This window comes from Ochotona curzoniae, unplaced genomic scaffold, assembly GCF_017591425.1.
Source record: "Ochotona curzoniae isolate NIBS_2020 unplaced genomic scaffold, NIBS_Ocur_1.0 contig_2210, whole genome shotgun sequence".
Taxonomy (NCBI): Eukaryota; Metazoa; Chordata; class Mammalia; order Lagomorpha; family Ochotonidae; genus Ochotona; species Ochotona curzoniae.
In genome coordinates, this window is record NW_024465369.1 from 47,231,187 (window position 1) to 47,255,301 (window position 24,115).

The 24,115-nt window shown below is 36.8% G+C and overlaps 1 protein-coding gene across 2 annotated transcripts in view; it reads left to right on the top strand.

Moving 5' to 3' along the window:
- The window catches only part of PMS1 (PMS1 homolog 1, mismatch repair system component), an 86,478-nt gene that overhangs the window by 55,139 nt on the left and 7,224 nt on the right, over positions 1-24,115 (top strand). For both annotated transcript variants that reach the window (XM_040971854.1, XM_040971855.1), the window contains 5 exons: positions 4,358-4,474; positions 12,239-12,361; positions 13,230-13,373; positions 13,529-14,418; positions 22,581-23,066. In XM_040971854.1, coding sequence (XP_040827788.1) covers positions 4,358-4,474; positions 12,239-12,361; positions 13,230-13,373; positions 13,529-14,418; positions 22,581-23,066 — 1,760 coding nt within the window. The remainder of the gene's footprint in view (positions 1-4,357; positions 4,475-12,238; positions 12,362-13,229; positions 13,374-13,528; positions 14,419-22,580; positions 23,067-24,115) is intronic.

Here is a 24,115-nt window from a genome sequence, read left to right on the forward strand (position 1 = left end):
TCTTAGCTTGGTGATGCTGCTACCATTACAGTTTCCCAGCTCAGAAACCTAGGAAATACTCATGTCCCCTTTTCTTCCACTCCCACATGCAGTCACAATGTATCCTTTTAGTCTGTCCTGTCTTCTCCATCCATGTTACCATTGCGCTAGTTCTGTTACCTAGTCTATTGATACTCAGCCAGGATTAATATCAGCTAAGTACTACAGTTTACACATGACTTACCTTAATAATATTAAAGCATTGAAGTAATAATCTTATAAATATCACTTTTTCTGACTTGCATTCTACTATAAATTTGTGAGTGGAAGAGAAAGCAACAATGTAGTAAATATACTAAGACTGACACAAAGTTCCGGGTTACCTATGGGGATACATAATGAATATAAACTTCATTCATTTTGCATGTATTTGTCAGCTTCCCACTGCCTTAGATGAAGTACTTGGGAGGAGCTTCATGGGAAGGAATATGTTTATTTTGGGCTGTCAGTTTGGAGGTTCACTGGTCAAGAACAGACAGCCCTATTAATTTGGCATCTGGTAGTGTCTACCAGGGTAGAGCATGTATGGAAGAGCAATCACATGGTGAGGCAGGAAGCGAATACAGACTCAGCTTAACTAACCCTTTCAGAAGACTGACCTTTAAAGAGCAAATCCCCAGTGACCTAAAGACCTCCCGCTGGCCCCATCCCTTTCTCCCCATGATGAGATCAAGTTCCCACCATAATCCATCTACCATTAACATTAATCCATTAACTGTTAACATTAGACTTTGGGGTTCAAATGTCTGCATAATTTGGGGAGCCAAATGCTGTTAATCTGTAACAACTCTTTTGCATGACATGCTGTCATTCATGATTTTGCCCTGATCAATCCTACCTTCATCTCCAGCAAGACTCTCTGTTCCTAGAACCCAAGCTTACTAGAGCAGTTCCAAGTTTAAAATCTGTTTTGTTGATCTTTAAATATAAATCTGGTCAGTAAAATATATTGGTTTGTTTAGAAATTTGTTCATTGAACTGAACCTCTGCTTTCACTTAAATTGTATAAAGTTTATTTTTTAACTTCGATTTGTTTACTGTATATCCTCTTTCTAACATGGGTCACAGTGATATTGCAATTTCAGATGAAACTGTACCTGAACTATTTTTCAAGGTCTACCATTTAATTGTATTTTTTAACCAAATATTTTGTGTCCATTTTTATATGATTATCAATAAATATAAATTTCTAAGAATTTTGAAATTCTCAAGTATATTGATCTCTGCAGAGTAAGATTAAGGTTTGTGTCAATAGTTGCATTCCCAGAAATATTCTTGTTTGAGATTTCTAGGATAGTAGTTCTCAAACCTTTTGGAATTTATTTTTCTGGTGATACAAGGAGGCCAGTTTTACTCTTTGCCTTTCTTTTGAAGACAAACTGTCTCTCAATGAAAAGGCTAAAAGTAAGTTTATATTTTTATCTCATTGATAACATCAGGATGATTGGATATATAACATGGCCATGAGGGTGATCATATGTGAGAAGTCAATTTGTTGGCAGGAATTTTACTCTTTGACACTTCCTAGCTAATGTCGGGAGTTGGTTCTGACTTCTGTTGTTTTTCACTAAGTGGAGAGAATTGGCAAAAAAATAAAGCGTGAGATTTTAGAGCAGTAAAGACTTGAATATAAATGTTGGTTCTGTAACTATCAGTGAAACATGGGTTTCTTTATTTGTAAAATGAGATTGTAAGACCTACATGAGATGGCTGTGAAGATTAACAGGAGTTTCTCAGACAAATGACTCCTGTCTGATTGATATCATTAAAATTCTGGGAATAGGTAAGCAGTCTTCCATTACATAGAATATTAAATACTTTGTTATATTGAATAATTGTCAAAATATTTCTGTTTTTCTCAAGCAGTTGCTCTTTGAGATTCTGAAAACAAAGTGATTTATAAATGGCCTGGATGTTTAGGCAGATGTAATGGATTATCATCTCATTGCCCATAAGTGCCCGTGCCTTTACTTCTGTCCCTACTATATGAACTGGGGACGACATAGATCTTTCTGCTTCATCTTTCATTTCAGATATGCAATTTCATTGATATTTCTTTCTTCCTACCCCGGTAGATTTCTGGTCATTGTTGAAGATTTCATTTGTCAGATTTCTTTGATATAATCTCTCTCTTTCTCTTTTTTTAGACTAGCAAAGATAACTGTATAACCTTTCAAGATTTGTCAACTTCATCGATTGTCAGATTCACCTATGTGGAGTAGAAAGCAGTTTCATTACTCATCTTTAGTAGATTATTTCAGTGATTTTTTTTTTAAATGCAACTATTGCCTTTCTGGACTTTCGTCATCCATATAGACAATGAAAGTCCACCTCAATTGGGTGTCACCTGACCAGGTTTTTATTTTTTTTATTTTTTTCAGTATCTTACAGGGACTATCAAACCTTCTTCACAGTCCTTACATATCTTTTTTTATAAAGATTTATTTTTATTATTTTTTTTTTATTGGAAAGGCGGATATACAGAGAGGAGAGACAGAGAGGAAGATCTTCCGTCCGATAATTCACTCCCCAAGTGAGCGCAACGGCCAATACTATGCCAGCCCGAAGCCAGGAGCCTCTTCCTGGTCTCCCACGTGGGTGCAGGGTCCCAAAGCCTTGGGTCGTCCTCGACTGCTTTCCCGGGCCACAGGCGGGAAGCTGGAAGGGAAGTGGAGCAACTGGGATAGAACCGGCGCCCACATGGGAACCCGGGTGTGCAAGGCGAGGACCTTAACCACTGCACCACTGCGCCGGGCCCAGTCCTTACATATCTTAAGCACTGTAATTTGACAAAAACCTTGTTCAGTTACAGAAGAGAATGGAAAGCAAGAAAAATAACCCAGCCTCCAGCCTCTATCTGCAATAGCTTCGCTGTTCTTCCCTCACTGCTTGCCACCCGAGTGTGTTCGTATCCCTGCCTCCTGTCTGTGTGCTCTTCACCCAGTCTTCCCAAACAGCTGTCTTGGTTCACTTTCCTATCTCCTCCCCATAATCTCCATCTAATCTGCACACCATGGCCCTGTTGACTTCTCAAGAGGTGCTCTCGCCTCTGCCAGTACCCACTGTTCCTCGGTTCTTAAACTGCTTTTTCAGCATTGGCCACATTCAGTTGCTTCTTTCTTTCTTTATTAATAAACTTTGTGAAAAGAGAATAAAGCTAAATGTTTTATAAATTAAACTTTGCTTAAAAAAATGAAACTAACTGCTGTTGTGTGCACGACTGTGTTCTGCCCCTTTTCTTTTGTTTTAATATTTATTTTTATTGGAAAGGCAGATTTACAGAGAGAAAGAAAGAGAAAAAAGATCTTCCATCCATTGGCTTACTCTCCAAGCGGCTTTAATGATCAGAGCTGAGTGATCTAAAGCCAGGAGCCAAGAGCTTTCTCTGCAGGGTCCCAAGGCTTTGGGCCATTCTCTACTACTTTCCCAGGCCACAAGCAGGGAGTTGGATGGGAAGTGGAGCAGCCAGACATCCACATGGGATTCTGGCAGTTGCAAGGCGAGGATCTAGGTGCTAGGCTAGCACATCAGGCCGTTTTCAGTCCCTTCAGTTCCTTTTCCTGCCACTTAACTGGTGATTTTGCTGTGTGAACATTATTTAATAAAGGAATGGTTTCTCTAATGATTTGACTGTAATTGGACCTTGTTTAATGAAGAAATTACACTACATCAAACCTGATTGTTTACTTCACAGCCAAACTTTGGTTCAGTGTATGTGTACCTTGATCCTCTTAAATCGAGCCTGCTACATTTATGCTGTGGAAAAGTTCTAAACCACTCAGCTTTTTGTTGATTAGGTTTAGTTAACATTTTGTAAGTATTCTATATCCAAAAATAATTACAAAAATATTTTTTAAAAAGCATTCTTTTTCTAATTTTTATGTCTACTGACTATTTTCATGAATCTTATAGCATAAAATAGTAATATCTTACTTGGAATAACTTTAATTTTATATACTTACTGAAATGTATATTTTGAAGAGTATAGAAGAGATGAGAGATTTAATATTAACTTTTTATGCTAGTCACCTGACTCTGCATTGCCTGTTGTATGTATTTTCACCTTCCAACAACCTTGAGAAAGAGCAAGTTATCTTGTAAAGAGGAGATAACTCAAATGGAGGAGATTTCATTAGATTGTATACTGCAACATACACAACTTCTGAAAGTGAGAACTTGAGTTTACAGGCAGCCATTACAGGTTACAAATCTCTTATAAATGATATTAAATGTTTCAGCTGAGAAGGAATACTAAATGTATTCTTAAGTAGTGGATCTAAATTGCGTTACAAGGGTTTCTTTGTCATTTTATCTGTAGGCAGTCGTTTGGCAGAAAACACGAGTATCTGACCACAGGATGGCTCTCCTGTCGGTTCTGGGGACTACGGTCATGGGCCACATGGAAGCCTTCCAGTACTGCTCCCAGGAGAATCAGGTATGCAGAGAAGTGCCCTTCAGGATCCTGTTTGCCAGGGAAGCTGTTGAAATCGTTCCTTTCTGGGGACTTGGGATCATAAGATGTTTTTCTTTTTGATGTTTTTATACCAAATATACATGTCAGATTAAAAGGAAAATAAATACAGTGCTTATGTTAAAATTCTTTCTTCTACTATTTTTTCTTTTGTTTGTTATTTATAGTGATTTAAAAGGTTGTTTCTATTTCATTTTGTTTATATAAAAGATACACACAGACCAATGTACATACCCTGTCTGCCAGGAGCCCATATCTTAGTCTCGGTCTCCTACATGTTTGACAAGACCCATTGCCTGCAGCATCACCTGTTGCTTCCCAGGTTGTGCAGTTGCAGGACATTGGAATTGGAGATGGAACCAGAACATGATCCTAGGCAATGTGAAATGGCCATTTTCCTAACTTTTGTGCCACATGTCCTCCTCGTTGATTTTTTTAAAGTAACTTTCAATTTAGTGTCTTCTCTCTTTTCCCAATGAAGGATGATAGTAGGCCTGCTCATTTCTTCCACTTTTCTAGATATATAGTCACATTTTCTTTTCTTGGGCTTTCAGCCTTAGAGTTTTTTGACTCCATGTAATATTGGAAGATATTTCACCTTCCTTACCGGCTCCTCTAATAATTCAAAATGTGTAAGGAATGTACATTGTTGTAACTAAGTAATCTTCCTTGCAAAGCCCTTCCTGTGCTAGTGTTCTGCTTCTTCTGTGAGGATCCAATTATATCTCTTAATGCCACACAAATGAAAACATCCTTAGTGTCCCAGGTAAAGGGACTCTTGTTTATTCCCTTCAGTTGCTCAAATTCATCATGCTTTTCTTCACTTTCTGTGTGGACTGCCCTGTGTATGTTGTACATTTTCTGAACTTCCCCCCAGTGTTTCTTAAATGTAGTTTTGTTCAAGCCAGTAGTAACGTCCATTCTTATAGCTTTTCTGTTCTGTCTCTGTGAAGTCATTGTTCTTGGTACTCACTTATTTTGCATTAGTGTTGTGGTACAACAGGTTAAATCATTACCTGCAGTGCCAGCATCTCATATGGGCACTGGTTCATATCCCAGCTTCTCCACTTCAGTGCAGCTCCCTGCTAATGGCCTTGGAAAGCTGTGGTAATGGCCCAAGTCCTAGGGCTCCTAGTTTTGGCCTGGTCCAGCCCTGTCCATTTTGGCCATTTCATTTGGAGAGTAAACCATCAGGTGCAAGTGCTCTCTCACAGAGAAAGGAAAAGCACAGCTCTGTTCCTACCTTGCTTTCTTGGCATTTATTCTCATTTTGCTGTGGCATATCTTTAAGTAATTTCCACAAAAGGAAATAGAAGAGATAAATTTTGATTTCTGAGAATTGACTTTCTTTTGCATTGACTCTTAATATTTTAGTATACATAATTATTTATTTTTGATTGGAAAGGAAGATTTACAGAGAAAAGGAGAGACAGCGAGAAAGATCTTCATCCGCTGATTCACTCCCCAGATGGACACAATGGCTGCAGCTGAGCCAATCCAAAGCCAGGAGCCAGGAACTTCTTCCAGATCTGCCACATTGCCACAGGGTCCTAAGAGTTTGGGTCATTCTCTACTACTTTCCCAGGCCACAAGCAAGGAGCTGAGTGGGAAGTGGAGCAGCTGGGACATGAACCAGCACCCATATGGGATCCTGGTGCTGGAGTGTGGAGGGTTAGCTGACTGAGTGATTGCACCAAGCCCCATTTGTTTATTTTTACTTGAAAGTCACAGAGAGAGAAAGACAAAGATCTTCCATCCTCTGCTTTACTTCCTGGATGGCTGCCACTTAGGATCAAGAACTTCTTCCAGGTCCCCCACATGGGTACAGGGGCTCTAGAACTTGGGCCATCCTCCACTGTTTTCCCAGGCCATTAGCAGGGAGCTGGATCAGAGATACTGCAACTGGGACTAGAACCAGTGTCCATGTTAGATACTGGCACCACGAAAAGAGATTTAATATGGTATGCAACTATGCATACTACATTATTTATTTATTATTTATTAATTTACTTTTAAGTTTTGCAAGGATATCTCTAGGTATGTGTCTTTCATTACTGTTTTTTTGTTGTTGTTGTTGTTGTTATTGTGCTGAGCATTTGATATGAACTTTTTGAATCTGCGTCATTTATTTCTTAGCCTTGGATTATGTACTTCCATCCATTATCATTTTGGTCATTTCTGGTTCTTTTTCAAACTCTGTATTATCAATTAGACTCTTTACTGAGTTTTTGGATGGGAGTTGAGTCATAGAAGGGGACTTATGTTCAGTTCATTCTTACAGTTCTGTGTCTGAGGAACAATGCAGTTTAATCTTAGTGGGCAGTTAGAGTGCCTGAGGCAGCAGGGCTGTGATCTGCTTTTTTTCAGAGCTCCCAAAAGAGTTGTTGACATAATGTTGACATGTTCCAGTGCTATCTTAGACTGATTATGATGACTGGCTTGGGCTGGTAAGGATACTATCTAAATTCTCCTGGGTTCCTCTTAGCTTCCTGGGACTTTGTGCTACACAGAAACTGTATGTGTCATCATCATATGGTAGATACTGCAGCTGTAATCCTTTGATCTAAAGATAAGCACTCTTGACATCATCTATAAACTTGTTGGAAATCAGGACTATTGATGGATTTATGACTGCTTATGGAAGACTATACTTTTGTAATAATATGAGGGAAATCAGTGGGGGGGAGGGAAATTGAGGAGGGAGTAAGAGAAATCCGAGAACCTATGGAACTCTATCATAAAATTAAAAAGAAGTCAGGAATATTAGGTATCATCACAGATCAATTGAAGTAGAATCTGCATTTTAATAAGATCTCCAGATGCACATTCAAGGGTGAAGAGTACTGATGTAGATTTTGGCCAGCTGTGGATTTCATTTGTGAATGGGACTGTCAATGAGGTAGTCCTGTATATGGGAAATTTTTTCTTGTGTTTATGTGTTATTAGATTTAACCCTAACCTTATTTAATTTTTAAAAGACAAAATTTTTGAGATAGAATGGAATAAAAACTGTTGCTAGTCTATCACAGATGCCATAATTTTTATTGCACCTCCATGTAGTTCTTTTTGCATGGAGGAATGAGGGAACTTGGAAAATATAACTTAGTATTCAGTGCCATGGACTGTCAAAATGATAATGAAGTTTCTGAGGCTCTCTCTGGTAATCAGATCTTTTTTCTGTTTTTGCGTTGTGTGGTTAAACAGGTGTGGTATTTTGGTTGCCATTAGCAACCCACCTATGCTCAATGCTTTGTAGGCTTGTGTGGTTGGCGAGTTGTCCTATATCAAGATTTCTTTGAGTTCCTTTTCCCTTGGATCAAAACCAGTCTTTTTTTTTTTAATTTTAAGATGTGTATTACTTATTTTTATATGCATGATTATGGACAGAAGAGACAGGTCTTCTGTCCGCTGGTTCGCTTCCTAAATTGTTAGAATGACCAGGGTTGGTCCAGGCCACATCAGGGAGCTTAGAGCTCCCTTGGTGGTGGAGCACTTAGGACCATCTTCTGCTACTTCCCCAGGTTAGGAGTAGCACAGCCAGGACTTGAAACTGTGCTCATATGGGATGCTGGCTTCGTAGGTGGTACCTTAGTCTGCTGTACTACAATGCCTATTCCAGCAATTTTGCTTTCTAAAGACTAATGGGTCTCATCTCACCTTGACAAACATACCTTGAAATTGTGCAAGTTGACACCAAGGTCTCTTCCCTGGTGTGGGGTGACAGATTCACTGGCTAATGTTTTCCTTCTCATAAAATAACAGTCTCTTTTTTATGTATAGTGACTCCATGTAGGATAAATCTTCTAATTGTAGTTGTTGATCTCAACTGGGCCGCCATTGTGGTGGCCTTTGTTGGGCTTTTACCACTGTGACTTTGTTGGCTGAAGGGGCTCATCAGATTTTCCTTTTTAACATCTGTCTTCCCTTTGGGTATTCTTTGCTGTACTGAGTTCTCAGTTAATTCCAGATTTTTTGTCTGCTCCAACTTATGTTTTCCATGATTCAGGATATAATGGGTAGGGGGTGGGTTTTGTTATATGTTCTTCTGAATTTTATTTCTGACTACTGGTTTTCGTTTCTTTACCCTCTGGTTTTGGTAAGATGGCATTTTTACTTTTTAAAAACATGTTGCACATACTAATTTCAAAGTCCATTTCATGTTTGTTGCTTTATTATTTCTGTTTTCTGCGGAGAGCACTCCCTCATTTATTGCTATTTTAAATACTTTGAAATGAATAATTTGCAAAATCGTCTTGAATATAGGGTTTGTATGCTTTATTTCTCCTGTTCTCCCCACCCCCTCCATTCTCACAGCATGCCAGCAATTCTCTACCCCCAGTCTCAATTCAAAAACAGGTGTTGTATTAGTAGTTGAAGTCTCTTTATCCTGAATTTTCCAGACCACTTTTCATACCAGCTTGCCAGCTTGGCTTAACCTTATAATTGATTTTGAAGTTGTCTGTTGTGACCCTGGAAAACAGTTCCAGGTGGTAATTATAGTATTGTTTTCTTTCTTTGAAGAGGAGGTACTACATACACCCCCCCCCCCCCATTTCAAACGGAAAGATTGATTTCTGTCTGCTGCCACACATAGAATATTTCTGTTTTTACTTCCAAACCAAAACTGAATCCCCAAGTAGCACATCTTGTTTTTGATCCTTGGTCACATAATCCTGTTGGTTTTAATCATCACTTTGTTATGTGTTTTGCTTCCATACCATCACGTTAACAGTCATTCTGCTGTGGCTACTGGTGTTTTGAAAATGTTTTTAAAATGTGTTTGGCCGATGCCAGCATTGTGGTCGCGTATATTTATGTCCTAATTGTTCCACTTCTGATCCAGCTCCCTGCTAATGAGCTAGAAACACCAGAAAAAGAGGTGTCCCTGCAACCCAGCTAGGAGACCTGGATGAAACTCATGGATCCTGGCATTGGCCAGGCTTAGCACTGGCTGTTATGTCCACTTGGAAAGTAAACCAGCTGATGAATAATCTCTCTCTCTCTCTCTTTTTGTCTGTAACTCTGATTTTGAATAAATAAATTGAAAAAGAAATAGTTTTGTCTGTTACTGCTATGTAGTTTCAAGTTGTGATGGGATTTCTGCGTGTATGCATCCCATTGATCCTGACAGGAGTATTTAAGTTATTGCTTTAGAAGTATAATTCCATGCTGCTATGGAGATTTAGGTAAAGGGAGAAAAATGGATGTTAGCAAACTTCTCAGGATTTTGTCAGGGCAGTCAGGAACAGAGAAATAAACATGGGTTTGGCAGACTAAGGAGATGACAGGGGTGGAATTTTATCATTAGGAAGGAAGACAGGCTGGGATAGTGGATAAAGCAGAGTGAAAAATTTTGGATGTATGAGACTGGGAATATTGTGAAGGCAGTAAAAATTAGTGAAGTGTTTAGGAGTGAAAGAAATGAGAGCTACAATGTCTGTGTGTTAGCATCACTAGCATATGAGTAGTTGTTGAAACAGTAGATGTGAATGAATTGATCTGAACAGTAATTAGAAAGCACAGGAAAATGGCCTGATAGTAGAACTCATTGGAGTTGTCACCCATTACAGAAGATAAGAGAGAAAAACCAACAAACCAGATTGGAGGGCAAGTGTCAGAAGAAGCGTAGAGACAAGAGAGAACATGGAAACAGATTCGCACAATGGACCACTTGCCGAAGGAGCGTTGTTGGCATTAGGGGCTGCAGGGTCAAATAAGAGGACTCAGTAGTGTGCACTGCAGTAGCAGCCAGTTACAAAGGAAGCTGCATCTATGGACAAGGACAGCCAGGAGCCCCTAGTTGAGGAGCAGTCAGGGGAGAGATGTTCATTTGTATTTTTTTTATTCATTTTTGGTTTCCTTTAAGTTAAAGACTACTTAACTTGATTATAGCATCTTATAATGTCCATCTCATTTTTAAAAATTTTGTCATATCAATTTGAAATTTTATGTTTGTTTTCCAAGAATAAGATGGCCATTTTGTTTTACTTTTCCGTGTAACTTAAATACTTCCTTTTTTTCTTAAAGTTACTCAAAACCACGCCGAAAGCTGAATGTCTATAAGTAATTAGGTAATGGTCAACGAACATGATGAGAATGGAAATCAGTAGTAGGCATTTTTTCTTCATTTTGTTATATTCATGGCAGGTGCTTGTTTTTTCCTTTTTCTTTTTCCTTTTTCTTTCTTTCTTTTTTTTTTTTTCTTCCTGTCTACAAACCCAGTAAGTCTTTCAGAAGCTAAGCAGGCTTTCCCTGTTGCCTAGCAGGTGCTTCAAGAAGGATCTCATGTTTCCTGGTAAATTATACAACCATTTATAAATGCTGTGAAGTTTTACAGTTAATTAAGCCATATCATTTTGTAATGGATTATCCAGATTTATTAATTTATTTTTTCAAATTGGCACAATTTGGCACTGTGTCAATAATGCACTTAGTGTTCTAAAATTGGTAATGCGTCTCCTTACACACTTACTCCCCAGGACAGGGACAGCCTGAGACATCAGTGGCAGCCTGCAGGCTGTGTTGGTGAGGAGCCTCATGGAGTCTGCCTAACTAAAAATATCACCCTGGCTGACTGACTTGCTTCTCCTACCCTAAGCTTAAACTTTACTATTAATGCTTTACAGATTATTAGTACATCCAGTTCCATTGTTCCAGATAGATTATAGACCTATATAAATAGCTTGATTGAATTAAGTGACTGGTAATCCAGGTGGGTTTCAGATCTTACCAGTTTAGCTCTGACCTGTGTTTCTAACAGCACTGCATTCTGTTTTCAGCTGTGTTAAATAGCAAAAAGAGAAGGGACATGTGCCATGCTTTCTGGCCTTAAGATCTATTTTCTCCCTGGTTGTCCTTCCTAGCATTCTTCATTTTTCTCCCATTGTCTTCACCCAGTTATGTTATGGAAAAACATGGCAGGTAATTAGCAAAATTTCTGTGGAGAAGTTTGCTAAAAAGAAAGGAAATGGGAAACACTTTGTGGCGTTGCAGGTTAAGTTAATTGCTGAAGACACCTGCATTGTGTATCAGAGTCCTTCTGATTCAGCTTCCTGCCACCGTGCCCGGGACGCAGCAGACGATGTCTCAAGTACCTGGATCTCTGCCATCCGCATGGGATACACTGAAGCGAGGAATTCCTGGCTGCTGGGTCAACCTTGGCTGTTATAGGCATCGAGGGGGAGAGAGCAGTGGTTTGAAAAACCTCTGTATTTCCCCACTCTGTCACTGACTTTCAGATAAATAATTTTTTTAAAAAAAAAAGGAAAATAAAGTACCACTGCAGTCATTATTTAGCACTGAGCACGTTAATTCAAAAAATAAAAAAGATTTTTTTTTTAACCAGAAGTGTGAAAACCCAGTAAGATTAACAGTACTACATTTAAACAAATAAAGAACCATCTGTTTACAGGAAAAGATGGTTAAATAGAAGACAAACAGACCAGAAACAAGTTATAATGTGAGCAAAGAAATTTTTAAAACAAAACATGCTGAGAACAGATGCTATTTTTCCTGATAAATATTTGAAAAGCCTGACCTTTCATGAAGATTCTGTAAGTAGTAATGTTTAAGACACGATCATCAGGAAGTAGGTGGTTCTTTGGCCTTAACAGAAAAGCCTTTTTTTTTTTTTAAACTTCCTTATACTTTTTGATATGTTCTGTAGCTAGGTCTGTGGAACCACAGTGCTGACATTGCATATTCCGTCACTGTTTGTTACGATGATAGGTTTATCTAAGTGGATTTCTTCCAAAGCATGATGCAGACCACTCTTTGACAAGTCTTTCAACTCCAGAGAGGAGCTTCATCTTTATAAACAGTCGACCAATACATCAAAAAGACATATTAAAGGTAATCACTCAGAAAAAAAGACTGTCACTTGTACTAAAAATTAAAAACTAGCTTTGTCATTTCTTAAATTGTCTCAAGGATAAATAATAAAGGATTTCTCTAAAATAAGAAAAAAGGAGACAGACACAGTATCTGTTGCACCTTTTATATAAAGATGTCTGTTATATCTTTACATATAACGTTTCATTTGTTCTTTGTAACAATTGTGTGATAATATTATTATCCTCATTTGTAATGAGAAAACAAATGTTACATGACTGGGCCAGTGTTGTAACAATGCAGGTAAACCACAGTGCAACTCCTGCATTGCAAGTGGGTGCCAGTTCATGTCCCAGCTGCCCTGCTTCCAATCCAGCTCCTTGTTAATGACCTGGGAAAAGCAATAGCAAATGCCACCCATGTAGGAGACTGTGATGAAGAGCCTGGCTTCATACCTGGCATAGTGCATCCATTGCAGCCATTTGGAGAGTGAACTAGCAAATGGAAAATCCTCTCGATTTCTCTGTCTCTCTGTGTGCATGTCTGACTTTCAAATAAGTAAATCTTCAAAAAAAAAATTGAAATCCACAGAATTTGAAAGTAGAGTTTTGATTTGAACCTAGATATTTAAGTTTCCATGGCAAATTTTTAATCATGAAGCAGCTTGCAGCAAATGCTTGTTATTTCTTAAGAGTGCTTGTGGCATTCATGTAAATATAGGGCAGGCACTAAAATGAATATGACTACAACTGAGCTATTGCTTTTCCTAAGCAACGTCCATATCTATTCAGTTTTCCACTTGAATTTTTTCTTTTTTTGTAGTATTTTAAGGTTATAAATACTATGTTTATATAGTGTTTTTCTTTTTATTTATGACATCTATTTCTAGTTAATCCGACATTATTACAGTCTGAAGTGTCTAAAGGAATGTACTCGTTTGTATCCCATTTTCTTTCTGAAAATTGATGTTCCTACTGCTGAAGTGGATGTGAATTTAACACCAGATAAAAGTGAAGTATTATTACAGAATAAGGTAACCTTTTTCAGATAATTTTTTTTGTGTTAGTTTGTAACTTTGGCAGTCTTGATTGTTTTCATAAAAAAAAGATTTACTTCCGTATGTTTTTCTTTTTTCTTATTACATCTTGTTTATAACTTCCTCTAACTTGTGTTAATTTGTGTTTTTAGGAATCTGTTTTAATTGCTCTTGAAAATCTGATGACGACTTGTTATGGACCACTACCTAGTACAAATGTTTGTGAAAGTAATAAAACAGATGTTTCCTTAGCTGACATCGTTGTTAGTAAAACAGTAGAAACAGATGTGCTTTTTAATAAGATAGAATCATCTGGAAATAATCGTGCAAATGTTGATACTGCATCTGTCCCTTTCCAGACTGATGTGCCTAATGATGAATCTGGTGAACACACTAACCATCGTTTAAATCAGCAGTCAAGTGTGGGTGACCTTTGTGATAATCATTTGAATAGAGAAATTGCTAGCATTGATAAGAACACTGGAAATACATCTCAGGAAATCCCAGTAAATAATTCATCATGGGAAAATGCCCAAAGTGAATACAGTGAAACTTTTTTTGTGGGTTCCATAAAGCACCCGAAACCAGACAATGGCAGTAAAATTTCTACAAATCAAAGTGGAAGACATGAGGAAGAAGCAGTTCTTGAGAAGTCTTTGGAAATTTGTGCAGATGAGTGGAGCAAGGGAAATGCATTTAAAGATTGTAGGGGAGAGAATATCGAACCTGTGAAGATTTTAGTGCCTCAAGAAAGTTCAACATGTAAAGGAAGTGAAAAGAATAATCCAAGCCCTGAGCAAAAAAAACTCAATGAAGGTCCTGATAACAAAAAATCAAATGTCATAGGTAGCAAATCTGGACAGCTCACAGCTTATGATCTAATCAGTAATCGGGCAATCAAGAAACCCCTGTCAGCAAGTGCCCTGTTTGTTCAGGATCACCGTGCCCAGTTCCTCGCAGAAAATCCTAAGACAAGTTTGGAGGAGGCAACGGTGCATGTTGAAGAACTGTGGAAGACATTGAGTGAAGAGGAAAGACTGAAGTAAGTTTCCAGAGTTTGCATGTGATTATCTCAGTGGGTAACTCTTTCCATTCTATATGACTCACTGGTTTAAAAAAAAGTTTTTTTAAGCTACTTATTTATGGAAAAATAGAATGGAAAAGACCTTTTTTTTTTTTTTTGCTTGGCTAGAGTACCTTTTTAGTATCATTTTTATTTGTTAATTGAGAGATATTTCTGTTTAGGGATTTGTGGGTTTTTTTTAGTTTTTCTGGAGAAGAGTTTTTTGTTTGGTATAAGCCTTAAATGCATTCTGATTAGTTTTCTTATTGAAGAGTTTCCATTTTCTGTCTCAATCTTAAACCACCATTTTGTACTATGTTTTTGTTTTATGTTGAAGAACTTTTCCATAGTAATACTTTTAAAAAGCCTTTTGCATTACAGCAGTTATAACACTGATGTTTTTAATATCTTGACTATTCCCTTTCTTAGATTGGTCTCCAAAATACATAACTCAAGAGCTGGGTTTGCCCAGCGGTCAAAATGTCCCTTTACTATATTGAAGTTCTTAGGTTCATTCGAAGCCCTGGGTCCTAACTGCAGTTTCGTGCTAACGCAGAGCCTGGGAGATGGCAGTCATGCCACAAGCAGTTGGGTTCCTGCCATTGATGTGGGAGACCTGGATTGTGTTCCTGGCCCCCAGCTTTGGCCATGACTTGGCTTTGGACCAGCTCCAGCTGTTGCAGATGTTTGGGAAGTGACCCAGTGGATGGGAAATGTTTCTCTGTCTCTTTCCTGTGCCTCTGAAATACTTTTTAAATTAAAATAAGTAATAATCCAGCAGCTTTAAAAAGTGATACAATCCAGAAGTTAATACTATTTTTTGTAGGTTACATTTTGTGGTGTTAATACTGTCCCTATTCAGTATAATTCAAGACTTCTAAAATTTATTTTTTTGGGTAACTTATGAACTATAGTAGGATTTGTTATATGTAAATACGTGGTTTGATTTACCTTTGGTTAAAATGTTACTTGCTGTTTCAATTTCAAAACTGGTGACCTATTGAAACCACTTCAGCGAGTATCTCGGAGCATGCCCCACATGCGGGACTTGGGGTGGGTGGGAAACCGGGTGGGGCTTCTCCCTCAATATCCCCCTCTACCTCAGATATATGAAGGAAACAATATGGAAATAATAGTCTTACCCACTTTCCTGTAGCCCTTGACCCTTTTTGCCCAAATTAACTATGTAAAGATTGACAAAAAAAAAATGTTACTCGCTGTTTCTAAATCAAGTGACCTGAATAAATGATCCAAAATATTATGGCTGCTTCAAATTGACATATCACATGTATATATACACAGAATTCTTGAATGGTCTAACCCATCAGAAAATTAAGAAATAAAATGTCAAATATCTGGAAAAAAATTTTAATGTAACTCATCATCCAGCATTTATATTTGATAAACTGCATCATGAAGTTCCCTCAAAAGTATGTGGAAAAAAAATTAAGATAGATTTATTTTCTGTGAAATGTTTGAATTCACCTTGCATGTAGAAATTTTTACATGTATTTCTTTTAATTACATTTCTTGTTATCTTTTTGAAGTTTCCCTCATTCTTGGCCAATTCTTTTTTAATTTATTAGCTTATTCGGTCTTATAAGACATATTCAATTTAAAATAATACTACCATTAACACCCAAGCAGAAATATACCGTTAACACTTTTAACATAACGACTTCATAAATTTACTTCTCTCCAGCTTTTTTTCTTTGAATGGGAATGACTATTTTCTTTATTTTAAGCGCTTACAACAGTAGACAAACAGTATAATGAAAGCATCACCCTGTTTCACCAGCCACCGTCTCATGCCTAACCAAGCCTGATTCATCCATACTTTTAGTCACTTGTCCTTTCTTGATTATTCAGAAGGCAATCGTAGGCATAGTATCATCTCTTTTATAAATACTTCAATGTGTGTCTGCAAAACACAGAGAGAATCATGTCTTAAATACAGCTCTGAAACAATTCTCATAACTTTTTGTGAAAGCTGAATTCCCTTTGAACTAAGTATTCAATGGTAAATTTCAAATTTTTTTCTAAATACCAGACTTTTTAGGATTATTTTGAGTCATGATGCCAATGAAGTTTCATATACTCGCAATTATCTTTTGTTTTATCTAAATGATGCAACTATGTAGTCTCACAAATGCTTAAAGTGGAGTATGCTTAAGATGTAAGAGATAAGAAGTAGGAAATAGGCCATGCAATGCAGTATGCTCGTGAAAGAAGAATGTGAGCTTGAGAAGAATTAAAAAAATAAAAAAAGGTTGAGTCAGGCATAGAAGCAGGATTTTTCAGCTGTGAAGCCAAGGGGACAGACTAGATAAAGTAGAGGACACTTTAGTTTCTGTCGTCCTTGCTTCCCAGGCTCTCTATTGTTGTTTTATTTTTATGTTTGTTTGCTTTGTTTGTTATTATTGTTGTTTTTATGTTACCTTGCGTTCTTCTCCTTAGCCCTATAGGATCAGAATCCAGACTGGGGCCACGTGCTCAAGCACTGGGCTGCCACATCAGGGTAACTTAAACTTTCAGTTTGGGTAACTACAGATACAGCCCAGCCTAAAATAACTAAGTAAAATTACAATTGGAGTGTTACTGAAACTGATAAATAAGCTTTGTAAGTTAAATACACTCTTTAGTCTCAAAACAGCATTTGGATCTACTGCTGATCAAATCAGGATTAATATTTTCCATTCAGTTTCAGAATCCCTTAATGACATTAAGTACCAAGGTAGCAGCTGTTCTTACTTGACATTTGCTTAATATTCCTTTGGACTTAACTTTTTATGTTTCCCAAAAAGCTAATTAAATTGACTTCTTGAGCAAATCAAAAGATTAGTACCATATGTAAAAATTTGCACATTTTAATTAATTACAAATGGTGACCTTTGTTCTGAACTCATTTTCCACCACACAGGAAAAATCTTGAATTTTAAATGTCGAAATGCTAAAAATACTGAGTTATAATATCTATTGAAATAAACTATTCAGAATCATGTGTTTTACATAGTTCATTCAGGACCTCGGTTTCTAAATAGAATTGGGAATAAATAACCTTAAAATCAGTTTACCATGAGACAAGTTTTTGTTAATATTCTCTCAAACATTCTTCTTTAAACAAGTATATTATATTACGTGGTGTTTCTCACTTCAAGCATTTCCCACAGTTCACTTAGTAACGTTTCATCTCCTATATCATGTATTCAACCTTAACTCCTTTAAAATGTAATAGGCATACTACTTCTAACACAATTTACCCAGTTTCCCTAAGTGCAGGAGACTAGAAATAATGTTAATTTTCTGCTCTCAAATTTAAATTTTCCATTTTGGAAATTTATCAGGGATACTAAGTTATAAATCTTTAGTTAGTCATTTGTCCTACTCACTTTAAGATTTGTGATTCTCAATCCAAAATATTGGCAGCTAATATTAATCAGCATTCACCACATACCAAGCACTGTTCTTATTCCTAACAACAAAGTTATGAAATAGTATCAGATTAACTGTGTGTTACAGGTGAATATAGCAAGACAGAAAAGATTCAGTCATTGGCCATGAGTTTATGAGGATACAGGGAGAAACAGACTCCCCGAGACCTGTGCTCTTACCTGCCACAGCCAGCTGCACCGAGAGCAGGAGCTTCCAAGTCTGAAAGGCCTTTAAATACAGAGCAGGGAGCTGCCATCCATCCCGTACAAAAAGAAAACAAAACTTCCCATTTTACCCAGTGTAACTTTGTAATGTTGACTGTCTTGTAACTTTGAAATGGAGTTCAGTTGGATGTTTGGACTTGGGTTCATTTTCTCGGTGGGGGTTTTGAAATGGTCATAGCTACTGTGGAAAGCACTTAGCTGTGATGAAGCTTTTGTAAATTTACTCATACTTTTTATTTGGTGCAGTGACTGATGTTACCACTGTCTAGTTGCTAAATGAAGTACTTCTGCATGTAAATTTTGTTTTTTAATCGTCAGATACTTAATGTTACAGTAAATGCATAGCCAAATGTTCAGATCCAGAAGAGACTTTTTGTGTAATAATTCTTCTGTTGACTCTAAAGTTATTTCTTTGTTCCTTTTTTTTTTTTACATGCCTGTTCTCCCGTTCATTTATTAAATGTATTTTGGATTGAGTAAAATTTACCCAATGTGAATTACAGTATAGTTTGTTGCAATTTCATGAATGTATACACTCGTAACCACCATCCAAAATAAAACAGAATTTCCACCATTACAAAAAAGTCCTACTTGCCACCTCCAAGCTAGTCTTCAGGGGCAGCCACTGCTGTGATTTCTATCACTTTGGCAGCATTTGAAATTTATAAATTAAGTTTATAAATTTAAAAAAATCACTGACTTATCCACAGTATATTCAATGTCCAGTTGATAGGTATTTAGGTTGTTTCCATTTTGGGCCTTTGGAAATAAAAATATTGATTCCAGATAGTTGAGGCTTTTCTAAATAAATTCTCAAATTTTAATTTAATTTTATTGTGGACAAAAAAAGTAATTTGATTATAATCCTTTGAAATACAGCGAGAATTAAGACCCAGTATGTGATCTCTGTTGAAGAATGTTCTGTGTTCACTCAGTAGCACCTGGATTGTACAGTTGCTAGGTGTTATTCTGAAAATACTAGTTAAGTTGAAGTGATTCATTATATTCCCAATATCATCCAGAGCTGGACTGATTTTTTTGGTTCTTGTTTCTACTCTGATTCTGTCAGTTACTGTGGCTAGGGTACTGAAGTTTCCAAATAGGAATCTGGTTTTCTACTTGTATATCTATGAAGTTTTGCTTCATGTCAGTTGAAGCTGTTAGTAGGTACCCACACATTTGTAATTGTCACCACTTCATAATAAACCCTTTATCAGCATGAAGTGTTTCTCTTCTTGTACTGAAATCCACTTCATCTTATAGTAACCTCTTTGACTTCCATATAGTTACATTTTGCGGTATGTGACTTTTTTGCCTTTTCTTCCCTGCCTTTTTTTTTCTCACTTTCTCTTTTCATCTTTTTTTTTTTTTAAGATTTCTTTATTTATTTTTATTACAAAGTCAGATACACAGAGAGGAGAAGAGATAGAGAAGATCTTCCATCCAGTGATTCACTCCCCAAGTGAGTGCAATGGCCGGTGCTGTGCCGATCCGGAGCCAGGAGCCAGGAACTTCCTCCAGGTCTCCCAAGTGGGGGCAGGCTCCCAAGGCTTTCGGCTGTCCTCAACTGCTTTCCCAGGCCACAAGCAGGTAGCTGGATGGGAAGTAGAGCTACTGGGAATAGAACCGGCGCCCATATGGGATCCCGGTGTGTTCAATGTGAGGACTTTAGTTGCTAGGCCACCGTGCCGGGCCCTCTCTTTTCATCTTGAAGACAGAAAACTAGAGCTGTCGCATCTGTTGGTCCAATCCCTGAACGCCCACCAAAAGTCAGGAACCTGGAACTTATTAATCTGGGTTTTCTAACTGGGTGTCAGGAAACCAGCAACTTGAGACATCATGTATTACCTGCCTATGTGCACATTAGCAGGAAGCTGGAATGGGTAGCAGGACTGAGCCTCAAATCCAGGCAATGTGATGGAATGCAGGCATCCCCAGTGGCAGCTTAATTGCTGAGTCATATGCCTATCTGTGCTGCAACTTCTTCATCTTTTTAACTTTATACTATCTATGTATTTAAAGTCAAATTCTCATATATACAAAGAAGTTGGCTGTTACATTTTAAATTCAATTTGATAGTTCTTGCCTTTTGTTTGGAACGTGTAGTCCATGTAATATTATAATGAGTGCAGTTGGGTTTAGATTGGCCAGTCTCCTATTTACCCCATATCTTTTCTTTCTCTGTTTTTCTTTCCTTTTTTTTTTTTTTTTAGGAGATAGGGGTGTTAAAGGAATATATTTTAGTATCTACTTTAATCTTTTTTATTTGAAAATCAGAGTTACACAGATAGAGGGAGAGATCTTCCATCTCCTGATTCACTCCCAGGATAACCGCAAAACCTGAAATTGGGCCAGGCAGAAGCCAGGAGGCACGAGCTTCTTCTAGGTCTCCCACATGAGCAGATGTGACTTAACTATTTGGGTCATCTTCCACTGCTTTTTCCGAAGTCATTGGTGGGAGGCTGGATCAGAAGTGGAGCAGCCAAAACAGTAATTGGCACGCCCATATTGGATGCTGGCATTGTAGCATGGAGGCAGCTTTTTCCCTACAATACTGGCCTCTGTAGTATCCACTTTTAATTCCTCGGTTGACTTTGAATTGTTAATATTTAAAATATCTAAATAAACAAAATATTTAATATTAATCAAATAAAATATTTAATATTAAACAAAATAAATAGAATGTTTAATATTAATTAACTATTTAAAATATTTAGAATATTAATTAAATGTTTTAAACATTTGAATATTTTTAAATATTCAAAAAACCTCTTAATTGTGATTCCATGTATTTCCTGATATTGCTCTTGATACTCTAATTATTCTGGCAAAAAATTCTCATCTGTTATCTGAAAATGTGTATTTCATCTTATTTTTGAAAGGTATCTGCTGGATAGAGTAGATTGCTAGGACTTTTTGCCACTTGAAAGCTTTCACTCATCTGGTTCTGCACTGCTCTTAATGGTATCCAATGACATCCATTCTATTGTTTCCTTTTCGTATTATCATTTTCTCTGCTTTACAGAATTTATGTAACTTTGGTTTTGACCAGTTAGAATCTAATAAACGTACCTGTGGATTTCTTTACATGTATTATACTTGAATTTGATTCTGTGACCTTCTGTGTATAAGCTGTTCTGTTCTGTTTCTTCACCAAGATTCTGTTTTTTCACCTGGATCTTCAGTTAATATGTTTGACTGTTTTTTTGTGCCAAAGGTCACTGAGGTGCTTTTTAAATTTTCAGGTGTTTTCTGTTGCTCAGATTGCATCATTTGTATTAATCTGTTTTTCAGGTTTGCTAACCATTTGTTTTGCTGTCTCTGTTCTACTTTTAAACCTATGCAATCCATGTTTCATTACATATACTTTACTTTTTTTAGTTCTAGATTTTCCATGTCTGCTTTTTTACTTCTATGTTTTCCATGTCTGTTTTGTTCATACATGCATATATATGTATTCTTTTTCTTCTTCTGATGAGATCCACTGTCCTGTTTGCCCTATCATGTTGTAAATCCTTAAACATTTGTAAATACCTATTTTAATGTTAATATGGAGGTGTGTTTTTTTCTAACACAACATCTGGATCATTTTAAAGTTGATTTCTACTGACCACTTTTCTCATGATCATGACTCACATTTTTCTGTTTTATTGCTTGAGTGGTAACTTTTTGTCCTGAATGGGCATTGTGAATAATGTGTTTAAAATTCTGGATTCTGCTATCTTCTTCTGAAAAGTGTTGACTTTTGTTCTGCCAGCAGTTGAGAATTCCAAAGTTCACCTTTAGAATGCCTTAGGGTGCTTTTTTTGTTCCTTTTTGCTCTTTGACCTTTGCTCTTCGAGGCAACTTCCTTAGTTCTAGGACAAAGTGTTTTTACTGTAAAATACGGCTTTCCTCAGTTTTAATTGAAAGCCCAAGGTGTTTACCAACCATGAAACTATGTGGAATTCAGACTTCAAATTTTACTTTCCCTTGTACAGGGTAACATCTGAAATCTCTGTTCAAGTCATTTAGCTTTTTTGTGGTTGTTTTCCTCTTGGATCCCACACATTAGATTTTTTGGGATTTCTCTCTCTCAAGTTCCATTTGTTCTGGAAACAAGTAGCTCTGTGTTTTGGTGACTCGGGCTGAAAACAGTGCAACTTCCCCACTTGAGTTCTAGTTACTCAATTCCCCTTAATGTTGGGGACTCCCTCTGAATGGAAGCTGTATAAGTGTGCATCTCTTTTTGCCCCCCAAAGATCAAAGGCATTTTAATTTCTACTAGCTTTTGGGTGATCCTCAGTGCCTATTTTATTTTGTTGATATTGGGTTTTGTTCAGAATTTGTTAAATGTAAGGGGATTAGTCCAGTATGCATTGTGTTGTCATTACAGTGCCTGGAATGCCAGCTTTTCTTTTTTTTTTTTTTGTAACACATCTGCTTCTGATCATTAATGTATTTCTGATTATGACCTCATTAGTTCTGTTTTATGTCTGTCTCTAGATACGAAGATAAGGCCACAAAAGACTTGGAACGATACAATAATCAAATGAAAAGAGCCCTTGAACAGGAATCACAAATACCATTAAAAGATGGCAGAAAAAAAATGAAACCTACCAGTGCGTGGCATTTGGCACAGAAGCACAAGTTGAAAGCATCATTATCTAATCAACCAAAACTTGATGAACTCTTTCAGCATCAGGTTGAAAAAAAAAGGAGTGGCAATATTAAAACAGTACATATCCCTTTCTCTATGAAAAACTTAAAAATAAGTTTTGAGAAACAAAATGAATTGGACTTAGAAGACAAAGATGAACTTTGCTTGATCCACAATCTCAACTTTCCTGATGCCTGGCTAGTGACGTCTAAAACAGAGGTGATGTTACTGAATCCATATAGAGTAGAGGAAGCCCTGCTGTTTAAAAGACTTCTTGAGAACCATAAACTTCCTGCAGAGCCACTGGAAAAGCCTATTATTTTAACAGAGAGGTACGTTGGAGTAATGTAACATTTTAATTCTAAAAACATTCATTCATAACTGATTAGAAATTGAAGATAAAAAGTGAAAGTTTTGAAAGAAATATTTGTAAGTAAAATGTTATTTCTGATATTTAAAGGAATTTCTTGCTCATAAATGACTTCAGAATATTCTATATGTTTCACTTCTGCATTTAATATAGTTTTCTGTATGTTAGTGATTTCAGTAGGATAATTCTGAGGTTATACTGCAATGATCATCTTTTATTCTATAACAACATTCTTCAAGCATATATCAAAATAGAATGTCTTTATGAAGTTAAATTTTTCCACATTTCTTTAGCTGTCCTGTATCTACATGTATTTTTTTTTTCTTTTCCTTGTTAAATTAGAACAGTTCCAACTCAGTCTTTCACACTTGTATTTTCTTATCTAACCACAGTATCTTTTCCATATCTTGTGCAATAATTTCTCGGAATTATTCCTCATTGTCCCAAAAATGTCCTTGTATTTAGCTTTAAAAGTTAAAGTATATCTGTAAGATCCACACATTTGTATGTGTCTCTTAAATTTTTTACTATCACCTGTTTAGATATGTATAAAATACGAAGTGCTCCTAGTAACAGTGATGATGGTTAATGCTTATTGACTGTTCACTATGTAATATGGTATATCCTTTTGTGATTTGCACTTAGAGTAAAGTTAAAAGGCAGATACTGTCATTTATATTTCATAAATGAGGAAACAAACAGAATGGTTATTTAATTTCATAAAATCAAAAAGATAGTAAGCAAATGAAGTCAAAATTTTGGTCTAGATTGTGTGACTGTGGCATCTGCACTGTTCATTGGTCATTTCAGCCACCACTGCCAGCTCAGAATGAGTTTGAGAATGTTGGCTAAATGAGACAGAGGACACTGAATATAGCCACAGTTCTATTCTTTGTGTTCTCATAGCCATAGAATCATCATCCATTTCAAGCTAGTAGTGAAGACATCATTTATTCATTTGCTTTTTCAAGAAGTATGGGATTTTAATGAAATAGTATGTCTTCCTATAAT